The sequence below is a fragment of the Bos indicus x Bos taurus genome, chromosome 15, assembly GCF_003369695.1.
Source record: "Bos indicus x Bos taurus breed Angus x Brahman F1 hybrid chromosome 15, Bos_hybrid_MaternalHap_v2.0, whole genome shotgun sequence".
NCBI lineage: Eukaryota > Metazoa > Chordata > Mammalia > Artiodactyla > Bovidae > Bos > Bos indicus x Bos taurus.
In genome coordinates, this window is record NC_040090.1 from 22322843 (window position 1) to 22334736 (window position 11894).

The window sequence follows — 11894 nt, forward strand, 5'->3', positions numbered from 1 at the left end:
GATGATTTTTAATGACTATCCTACTCCACACTTTTGTATGCCATATTTCTAAAGTTAAATTCCATGTGTTTATTTGCTGGAAGCTCACTGTTGACACTGTTTAATCTAAAGCATTCAACGAAAGTTCTGTTAGTCTTGAGTTTTATCCAAGGGGCTTTAGTTGTAGAAATTCTAAAAGGCCTTCTTTGAAGGTATTCATTTTCTAGCATGCACCCTGCGGAAAGTCAGGCATCCTTGATTTCCTATTTTGCAAGTTATTTAAAACTTAATGCTTCTTTAAAAAACAAATACACTTTACAGATTTATTTTGTTTACTAATAAGTAAATATATGCTTGTTTATTATCTTGTCTGTCTTTCAATAATTTTTTTGATAAATGTTAGAAATGGAAGAGAACATAACATTTGGTATTAAACCAATTCTTGTCTTTCATCCTGCTTATCCTGAGGAATTTAAAACCCCTTTCTGGGGTAGGTCTACATTAACAAAGACAGAATTTTCAGGATATCCTGAAAAACATTGATAACATTTTAAAAGAAATCAGAAGATTCAGGAGACATCCATAGCAGTCCAGTGGTTAAGACTCTGTGCTTCCACTGCAGGGGTCACAGGTTCAATCCTTGGTCCAGGGAACTAGGATCTCACATGCCACGTGATGTGGGAAAAAAAAAAAATTAGAAATGAATTACCTGGGATTTTAAAAATAACTAATGTTAGTTTATCTCTTCTAAAAGCCACCATAAAATTATTATTCAGTTCAGTTCAGTCGCTCAGTCATGTCCGACTCTTTGCAACCGCAGCACGCCAGGCCTCCCTGTCCATCACCAACTCCCGGGATCTACTCAAACTGATGTCCATCGAGACGGTGATGCCATCCAGCCATCTCATCCTCTGTCGTCCCCTTCTCCTCCTGCACCAAATCCCTTCCAGCATCAGGGTCTTTTCCAATGAATCAACTCTTCGCATGAGGTGACTAAAGTATTGGAGTTTCAGCTTTAGCATCAGTCCTTCCAATGAACACCCAGGACTTATCTCCTTTAGAATGGACTGGTTGGACCTCCTTGCAGTCCATGGGATTCTCAAGAGTCTTCTCCAACACCACAGTTCAAAAGCATCAATTCTTCAGCACTCAGCTTTCTTCACAGTCCAACTCTCACATTCATACGTGACCATTGGAAAAACCATAGCCTTGACTAGACGGACTTATGTAATATATAAGATATATAAATCAAAAAAATTTTAAAACAGTTGCAATCCTATCTTTACACTTAGCCTAGAAAGGGAAAAAATATGGGAATGAAAACTAAAATGCAGGGAGACAAGGATTTATTGGGATACCTAACACTATTCTGAGGATACCACACAGATTCCCCCAGCACCATCCTACATCAAAGAAGGGCATTAATCTTTATATTCTTTGTATTTGTCCCCATCATTCACCATAACACCTCACCCCAGTTCTTGGTGACCCTCACTATGTAATTATTTAGAAGAATTACTTAGAATGAACCAGTGATGTTGTTCTTAACAGGAAGTACTAATTGACAGCTTTCTGTATTCCATAGCCAATAAAAGAAGTGTAAGCCAGGTTTCCTTCCCTGAAAGAGTTTTGGATCTAGTTAAGTATATGAACACACTTGAAGTAATTGAATAGTAAGTGGTGTGATAGAAGGTACCTTCCTACTCCTTTCGTTATTTATGATTAATCTTTCGTACTCTTGGGGTGGCCTTCTGTTGCTTGGACCTCACCCTCCTGGCCCCACTGTATTCACTGGGCCTTTCAGATAAATAACAGGCAACCTAGCCAGCTGCTGCTGCTGCTGCTAAGTCGCTTCAGTCGTGTCCGACTCTGCGACCCCAGAGATGGCAGCCCACCAGGCTGCCCTGTCCCTGGGATCCTCCAGGCAAGAACACTGGAGTGGGTTGCCATTTCCTTCTCCAATGCATGAAAGTGAAAAGTGAAAGTGAAGTCGCTCAGTCGTCTCCGACTCCTAGTGACCCCATGGACTGCAGCCCACCAGGCTCCTCCGTCCATGGGATTTTCCAGGCAAGAGTACTGGAGTGGGGTGCCATTGCCTTCTAGCCAGAGAGGTATCCAAAACACAGAGAGAAATGTAGGCTACCTTCCCAGAAGCAAGCTTGTTACCCATAAAAACTGCAAAAAGAAAACTGAAAATGCAAACATTATTCTTCCTGCCATTTTCTTCCTTGTTAGCTCTGTAGACCTTTGACAAGGCTATATAGACATTCATTTTTGCATCTTCAATTCTTTAACCACATCGATTACTATGATGTGAAAGAGCTGTTTCTTCTCCTCTTAAAATGGATCCTCATATTCCTTTAATGGTGAAAGTGTTAGTGTTTCCCCCAGTTGTCTAAGATCTTTTCATTGGGTGGTATATGTTCTAGAAAATCTAACTGATAGCAGAGACTCTAACTTAGTTGCTATTAGAAAGTTATTTTATTATATGAACTGCCATTTTATTGTTTTTCCTGAAATAATTAAATGAGAAATAATCATTTGGTAGAAATCTAAACACTCAGAATGCTTTAAAAAAGAGAGAGAAATGCTACTAGCATATATATACATATATATATAGAGTCTTGTGAAGGGACGTTTAATGATTCATGCTGTTCATAATTTTTCTGTGACCTACTGACTTAAGTATGTAGTAGAAAATAAGGCAGCTTGGGACTTTCAAAACTAAACGCCTAATAAGAACTTATTTTGTGTACTATAATGTAAAAACATTCAGCATGTGAAAGTCACCAAAGAATCACATTTGGTCTTCGAAAAATGGATTTGTTTTGGCAAAACAAATCAGACACTGTTAGAATGGTGTCTTTCACACAAACCCCTAACAAAATTAAAAGAGCGCTTTATGCCATTTGTCTTCAACTCTGAACACGGTTCTCAATGCTGTGTTTACCATCTTTTCAGTGGGCTCAATTTTTAGACCACTTCTAGGTTAGCTTCCAATTCAGGCTTTATAAAAAGCTTGGAAGGAAGCCCTCTCTAGCAACTGCCATTCTGTAGAAATCCAAAGAATGTTAACACATATCTGATGTGATAAGCAAGTCAAGTGTGTAATGAGAGAGTCTGGAGTGGGAGTCGAGGGTTTCTGAAGGATCTTCGAGTTTTTCATCATCCTGAACTTTTAATTATTTGCTATAAATACATTGACTTGTCTCTCAAAATAATTTTTTTAACAGAGTTAAAGCAACTGGTGGAGATCAGAGCAAATTATGCCCGAATCTGCAGGCAGCAGGGCCCTCAAGCCACAGACATCGTGCTGTCACCATCCACAAAGCTGCCTTCCCTGGTACCTTCACACACTGAATTCCTAGCGGAGCCCTCCTAGTTTGTGGTGTGTTTCCCTGGGATAGGTGTGTGGGCATACTTACGTGTTTGCTAGGATGTGATATGATGACTAGTCATCATTCTTAATTTTATACCATCTCCTTTAAACATTATACCCTTTCCATTTTACACAGTGACATTTGATGCCTCAAATCTGTTCTTAGAAAGGCAGCAAAACTCAGCAAAGCAATGACAGTAAACTATCTTAGGTGTATTTTCTCCCAGGAAAAGAAAAAGGAAAATATTTGTTATTACTGAAAAATAGTTTTGTGGGATCAAATAGCATATATTATTATATATGTACTTTTTTCTTCTTATATATAATTTGATAATAAAATAGACTGACAATTGTAGTGTGTGTATATATATTTACATATGTATTTAAATTTAGTAGGATCAAGAGTAGTATATGTACTATATATATATATAAATAATTTTATATTATTCATTTTACATTGGGCTTCCCTGGTGGCTCAAGGGTAGAGGAACTGCCTCTCATTGCAGGAGATGTGGGTTCGATTCCTGCGTCTGGAAGATTCCCTGGAGAAGGAAATGACAACCCATTCTAATATTCCTCCCTGAGAAATCCCATGGACAGAGGAGCCTGGCAGGATACAGTCCATGGGGTCACAAAGAATCAGACATGATGTAGTGACTAAACAACAACAACAAAATATTTTATTATTCTTATATATAATTTGATAATAAAATAGACTGATAATTGTAGTGTGTGTATATATATATAGTTATATTTAGTAGGGTCAAGTAGTTTATGTACTATATATAAAAATAATTTTATATTACATATATAAATTATATATATATATATACACAATTTGATAGTAACAAAGACTCTTTGACTACCTAATGCTAAATTTGAGTCAAACTGACATTTTTCTGGCTCAGCCACTTTATTTTTCAAGGTTCCATGTTAAAATCCTACATTTGTTAAATGAAAATGAAATGGCTGGTGGCCACCAAACCCCACATGAATTGCTTTTTCCTCTTCCCACTTCCCCTCAGTTTGGCCTGTGGTAATAGGACTCCTCATGAGTGCAGTTAGATGTTATTCACAGAGTGAAGCTGCATCATTTATGACGTAAGCTCAGTAACCAAAAGCCGTGGACTGTGTCCTGAATACCGAAACTTAGGGAAAGGATATATGTACCACTTGAAGGAAAAAATCATGTGAGGATTTTTCTTAAGGGGTCAAGGGAGATCCTTAGCAATCATATGTAACAATACTACAGGAAGATAACTTACCTTTTAATTTCTCTCTGCTGTGAAGAAAGAATTATTTTCTAAGAAAAATATTAGTGACAGACCAGAGTTTGGTTTCTAGTTCTGGTAAAAAATTTTCCAGAGAAATGCTCTTCTTTCTTCCTCTGAAAGCCTTTGGCATCTCCATCTGAGTATAAATCGCAGCCTGGCCAGAAGTGTACAGAATGGCTCAGCTGGGCTCGCTCCTCAAGCCACCACTGGAATGTGGTTCAGGAAGGCAGTAGATCATTTCTACTGAAGGGGGCTCTTGGTAATCGTTGCAAAAGGCCTAGCATTTACTCCCAGTCTGCAAATCAGTCAGGTTGCATGAATAAATTCCTGCTGCCTCTGACACTACTAAAAGCAGAGCACATTGAGGCAAAATTTCAAGTTGCATCCACAACAATTTGCCCTTTTGCAGACCTCTTCTCTGTGTGTTGTGCGCTGTTAGAGACGTGAAGGCATTCCAGGACACCTTTGTGATAAATATGAAAGAAGGATTGCATGTGCCCCGATTCCACCTTTCCTTTTGTCGAACGAGAAGGGTTAAGGAATATGCTCCCGGTCACAAAGTGGGCCAGTAGGATTTTTACCTGCTGGGCCTCTTCTTATAAAAACTGGATTACAATCCCCAGAGACATAGAACTAGTTTTATTTTTTTCCAGATTCCTTGAAAGAAGGGCATTTCTCTAGGTGAAAAAGTACCTATCATTTTGCTGCCAAGGAAAAGCTGATTTGCTATGAAAATGGCGCGATTTCACCATGGATCAAATGTGCAGATTCTTGTGAAGCCTTCACTGCTGTGTGTGAACACGTCTGAAGCGAAAATTGGTAATATCACACAACATTGTATCAGTGTACCAGGAGACGCAAGGCAGAACTCTTAACTGAACTTTTCTATTACTCGTAAATGTGATTTTAGATGTAATATAACAGTCATCAACACATCACGTTTTACCAGCAAGGCAGTGACATGTACTTTGTTGACGATGGCTTGCGCAGGGTATCTTGGCAGTTCATAGCCATTTTTAACTTCAGACTAAGAACGGCCCTGCTCTTTATTATTGACCTTCTTCTATGATTGCCTGGATCATGTGGACTGACTCCACTAAAAGCAGAGCACACTGAGGCAAAATTTCAAGTTGCATACACAACAATTTGCTCTTTTGCCCTTCTATGATCACCAACCATGTGGACTGGAGGGCAGTTACTCTACCTTGAGCAAGGGCTATAGGATAAGACTATTTTAATTCAATTCAACCCTCCGAGGATTTTAATAAACCCAGTAATTTCCTTTGGGGACATGCTTATCAAATTTGAATCAGCCTCATATATATAAGTCACATTTCAATATTTTTCTATCAACTGGAAATCATTTATTATTAAATACTAAAGCAACCATCCTCAAGTCTGTGGTGTTCTCCCAAAATTTATTTCCTGCTGGTTTGCAAACACCCTTAAGTTGATCCAGATGTTAATCAACCATGTACCCGCGTTTGTGATTGTCCTTGGGAGAAATAATTTTCTGGATGTTTCTGTCCCACCTCTAGCCTTTGTTACCTGATTAAGTGTTGGGATGAAGTTGCATATTTTTAAGTAAACTAACTGAAAACAACGTGTCTGAACGCTTGACAAACATTTTGAGATTATGGCATCATTTATAAATAAGTGTTCTATCTGTGTACTTATGGCAGGTTTATAAAACAGGACACGTTAGAAGTGATTCAAAATCCAGATGTAGTTTTGTGGTGTGATAACCCTGAATTTACATTTTGTTCTTGATTGTTCATAATAACTGAATATTTTTTTGTACGGATCAAGAAAGCAAAGCAAACAAGCAAACCACCACCGAAAGGTAAAAATACCTCCGTTCTCTTTTGCAAGAGAATCACTTAGAATTTGTGGCCAGTGGCAGCAGCATTTGTGAGCTAACCTTTATTAATAGCCACGTGTGCTGCTGAGTGTTAGACTTAATTCACCCAAACGGCACTTTTTTTCTGACATCATTTAGACGGGAGTGATCAAACCACGTAAGTCCATGTTATTCTACATCGTCACAGATCAGATGTAAATGTCCTCAGTTAAGTGGAATTTGGACCCAGTGGTGATCCTCAGTTGCTTTTATTAAATCAGTGGCTCTAGTTCCCTCCTGCCTCTGAGCAGATCTCAACACCTCCTCAAGTGGGGTTTAGCAGAAAGAAAGAGCAGCAGTTTTGTTCTCAAAAAGCAATAAGCGAGAATTCTAAGTAAAAGGCCTGGTTTGGGGCTGCTTGGCTAAAAGCAAACGCAAAGCAGGATCAACAAAGACCACTCAGGTGAGTGCTGATGATAGTAAAGTAATGACGGACATTCGGTGGTCGCCTGCTGCCAGCTATAGCGTTTCCTAGGTCTGTGAGTCTGTAATATGAAACACTATCAATAGGCTGTCATCCTGTGCCATGTGTGCAAATAGAAATATATGAGGAGAGAGGAAGTGCTTATGCCCAGGGTGCAACTGGGTTGGGAGAGGGAGGAAGAAGGGAGACAGGAAATTATATTTATATGGCAAGTACAGTGGTGATCCTGAATTGGATCTGCTATCATTCATCGTCTGCTGCTTCTTGTGCTGGTTTAGGGGTAGATAGATGGTTCAGTCAACCACTGGATTGATTAGGTCCTGACTTTGCAGTCCAAGACTTCCCGGTGGCTCAGACTGTAAAGAATCTACCTGCAATGCAGGATGCCTGGGTTAGACCCCTGGGTTGGGAAGATCCCCTGGAGAAGGGAATGGCTACCCACTCCAGTATTCTTGCGTGGAGAATTCCATGGACAGAGGAGCCTGGCGGGCTATAGTCCGTGGGGTCACAAAGAGTTGGACATGACCGAGCAATGAACACTGTCTCTAACAACTCTAGAAGTTTTGAACTTGGGGTTTTAACCCCAGCAGAGATTGTCCAAGAATGTCAGCTCTGGGCAGACCCTAGCTAGAACAGTTTAGGGGTCAATGTCTAGATGCCACAACCAGCAGTTCTCCTTAAATTACCCTGCAGACTCTGCCAGAAAGGAATGGAGGAGAGGGGGGAGCCTTACAGAACTGCTAGGATTAGTAGATTTGATTCTCTGTGTTCATCTCTCCCACTCTTTCCCTGCTTCCTTCCAGTTCTTCTCTCTCCTTGCCTTTTGGTCTTCTCTCCTCAATCTTCCTTACTTTTTCTCTTCTGCGTGTGTCTTAGTTATTCAGTTGTGTTCAATTTTTTGCAATCCGTGGATTGTAGCCCGCCAGGCTCCTCTGTCCATGGAATTCTCTGGGCAAGAATACTGGAGTGGGTTGTCATTTCCTACTCCAGGGGATCTTCCTGACCCAGGGATAGAACTGGGTCTCCTGCATTGCAGGCAGCTTCTTTACCATCTGAGCCACCAGGGAAGCCCCTTTTCTCTTCTAAGGGCCTTTCAATCCTGTCTTTCATTTTAACAGTAACTCTCCCTGGAGCAATTTGTGGATCAGCAAGGGATGCTTCCTTAATATGATTCTCAGAGTTTCCTGTGCATGTGTCGCCTGGGGAGCTTGATGAAATACAGAGTCCCAGGCTCAATGGCAGAAATTTTTCTTCTGTACCCCTGAAGTGGGGCAAGGAGTCTGCAGGTAGCAAGCCCCAGTCACGGAGGGTGGTAGCTGACCACACGTGTGGAAACTCGGCCAGGGTTCTGTGCTTGTCAGCTGGGCATGGCTCAAGCACTAAACAGCACTTCTGAGAACACTGTGGCCCCTTTACCTTGGTGTTCAGGGGCTATGAAGGCAAAGAAGCAGTTACTGCCTGTGTGGGGGTTTGAGTCTAAATGCTCTCATGTTTACTCCTCACTGTTTCCTTGAGAAAGAATGGAGTCGGAAACTAACCACCCAGATGGTAACCAGGACGTAGACACTGGAGGAAACACGGGGGAGTTTGAGGTGCTGAAGCCTCCCACGTTAAATAAGCTGCCGTCAGTGCTGATAACATCTGCTATTTTAAAGGTCACAGAAATAATGTCAGGGCTATGGTACGTGAATCGAGGAGCAGAGTAATTTTGAAGGTGGGGAAATATCCAGCTTTCTAGGGTTTTCTTATGCATTTTTGTATGTACAAACTGAGAGAGCTGTGGAACAGGGAGAGGGGTCTTATTTACCAAAGTAGCCCTTTCTCCCAGCAGATAAAGAATCTGCCTCCAATGCAGGAGATGCAGGAGAGGTGGGTTCTATCCCCAGGTAGGGAAGATCCCCTGGAGAAGGGAATGGCCACCCACTCCAGTATTCTTTGCTAGAAAATCCCATAGACACAGGAGCCTGGTAGGCTACAGTCCATAGAGTTGCAAAGAGTCCGGCATGACTAAGCAACTAAGCACGTACAACCCTTTCTTCAGTGAAGGAGCCGCTTACTGTGGGGAAGGCTGAGCCTCTCTCGTCTGTGTTTTCTCCAGGTTTAGTTAATACAGAAGCCTGAGCCACCCGCATCCCTGGCAGGCTCATCTAACAGTGTACAATTCCATGGGATGTTATTTCAGTTCAATAATAAGGGCTCTCAGAAAAATTAATTTTCAGAGTAGTTCTCTTGTCCCATAAATGAAATCCACATAGGTTTGGAGATACTTTCGTTAGAAGCTGTAAAAAATATAAGCTTTTTGAAGACCTAATTCATATGTTTCTACCTCCAGACACTGTTCCAGGTACTGGGCATGTAAAGGTGAATGAAGTAGGTGGGTGACTACTTGAATAGTGAATAGGCTGGGATGTTGGGGTGACAAGCATGAGTTGAGGTGGGAGGGGTGGGCACCAGCCCAGATTGTGGAGGGCCTTGCAGGTCACGCTAACGAGTCTGGGTTTTTCTATTTTAAGTGCAGTGGTTAAAGGGAACTATTAATAACATGAAAGCTGCACTAGACATTGTATGTTAAATTAAGCTTGCTCAGGTTACACGTTAGAGACACACTCAATTTCCCTCCGGAGGTGGAGGTTTGTTAGGAGGATTAACAAAGAAAGGGGAAAGCATGGGAGAGCCCAGCACACAGGCTTCATGGTGGTCTCTGTTCCAGAGACACAGCCTGCTGCTGCTGCTGCTGCTGCTACGTCGCTTCAGTCGTGTCCGACTCTGTGTGACCCCACAGACAGCAGGCCATCAGGCTCCCCATCCCTGGGATTCTCCAGGCAAGAACACTGGAGTGGGTTGCCATTTCCTTCTCCAATGCATGCAAGTGAAAAGTGAAAGTGAAGTTGCTCAGTCATGTCCGACTCTTAGCGACCCCATGGACTGCAGCCCACCAGGCTCCTCCATCCATGGGATTTTCCAGGCAAGAGTACTGGAGTGGGGTGCCATCGCCTTCTCCGGAGACACAGCCTGACTCTGTCCAGATGGACACCTCGTCGTCCACCACTCCTCTTTCTCACTTCTGCTTTCCTCTGTACTTTTTTTTTAAGTCAATGAAATTTTATTAAGTCAATGGAATGTATTTACTTGGGATTTTATGTGTTACAATAGCTAAAGTTGTCCTAAATAGTGTATTCTACAGAGCAATGTTTTTTTAAAATATAAATTTATTTATTTTAATTGGAGGTTAATTACTTTACAATATTGTATTGGTTTTGCCATACATCAACATGACTCCGCCACAGGTATGCACGTGTTCCCCACCCGAACCCGCCTCCCTCCCTGTACCATCCCTCTGGGTCATCCCAGTGCACCAGCCCCAAGCAACCAGTATCATGCATCGAACCTGGACTGGAGATTCATTTCATATATGATATTATACACGTTTCAATGTCATTCTCCCAAGTCATCCCACCCTCTCCCTCTCCCACAGAGTCCAAAAGACTGTTCTATACATCAGTGTCTCTTTTGCTGTTTCACACAAAGGAGGCAAGAATATACAATGGATTAAAGACAATCTCTTTAACAAGTGGTGCTGGGAAAAGTGGTCAACCACTTGTAAAAGAATGAAACTAGAACACTTTCTAACACCATACACAAAAATAAACTCAAAATGGATTAAAGATCTAAACGTAAGACCAGAAACTATAAAACTCTGACATAAATCACGGCAGGATCCTCTATGACCCACCTCCCAGAATATTGGAAATAAAAGCAAAAATAAACAAATGGGACCTAATTAAACTTAAGAGCTTCTGCACAGCAAAGGAAACTCTAAGCAAGGTGAAAAGACAGCCTTCAGAATGGGAGAAAATAATAGCAAATGAAGCAACTGACAAACAACTAATCTCAAAAATATACAAGCAACTCCTGCAGCTCAATTCCAGAAAAATAAACGACCCAATCAAAAAATGGGCCAAAGAACTAAATAGACATTTCTCCAATGAAGACATACAGATGGCTAACAAACATATGAAAAGATGCTTGACATCAGAGCAATATTTTTTTTTCCAATAATGGATTCAAAGAATTTTAACTACGTCTTCAGAATGAGAACAGTTCTACTACTACAAGCTAAGTGATGTCTGTCCTTCTTGATCTGTGAATTTCCTTTTCCACAAGCTCTCCTGCTCTAGGCTAAGATGCTCACTTGTCTTCTCTCAGGGCTTCTGCTGGCTCACGGCTTCTGTTTCCTGCCTCCCTTTTGTATTTCTTTTGGCTCTAGGGCCACTCTACACTCTGAATTACTTTCTTTGTGTCTCCTGATGGAAGACTGAATGGTTGGAGGCCAGCCAGTAGCTGCCTTTTACTCATTCCATTAGATTAGGATGTCAGGGATCCCATGATACAAAGCACAGCTTGCCTGTGTAGGCAATGGTGGTGTGGGCTGATCCTTCTTCAGGAAGCTGTGGACCTGGCTGGCATTTGGGGCTCCATGGCATTTGCAGTATAAAACCCATAATTCTGCTCTTGTTATGATTCTTTTCTCCCTTCACCCCTGAGGGATGAAATTAGCATGGTATCAGCTAGGCTGACTCTATTCCTCTTCAGTCAATAAGAAGCTTGTCCTTGGGCTCATCCTCAAATTCGACTTTAATGGTGTAACAGTGGTGGTCTTTGCTATACAAGCAACATGACCTTGAAGATGGAATCTGTGACTTTGCTTACAATATCAGGATGGACTCTTAAGTTTTACTTTTGAATACAAGCAAGTCTATCTGAGGAAGTGGATTTTGCAGAGACATCCTGGCAAAACTTAACACACTCTGTCATCTAGGGAATTTTCTCAAATCAGTTCAGAAAGTCAAATACCTTTTTTTTTTAAATCAGACTTTTCCTTGCCTCTTGTTTAATGCAGTCGTTTTGATAGGCTGGATTCCATTGTGGATTTTGATT

General features: G+C 41.3%; 1 protein-coding gene across 3 annotated transcripts in view; it reads left to right on the forward strand.

Annotated features, from left to right (window-relative positions):
• DCDC1 (doublecortin domain containing 1) overlaps positions 1-3701 on the forward strand; it is a 471483-nt gene extending 467782 nt beyond the window's left edge. For all 3 annotated transcript variants that reach the window (XM_027562739.1, XM_027562740.1, XM_027562741.1), the window contains one exon: positions 3213-3701. In XM_027562739.1, the coding sequence (XP_027418540.1) occupies positions 3213-3361 (149 nt within the window). In that variant the 3' untranslated portion in view covers positions 3362-3701. The remainder of the gene's footprint in view (positions 1-3212) is intronic.
• Positions 3702-11894: the final 8193 nt, after the last annotated feature.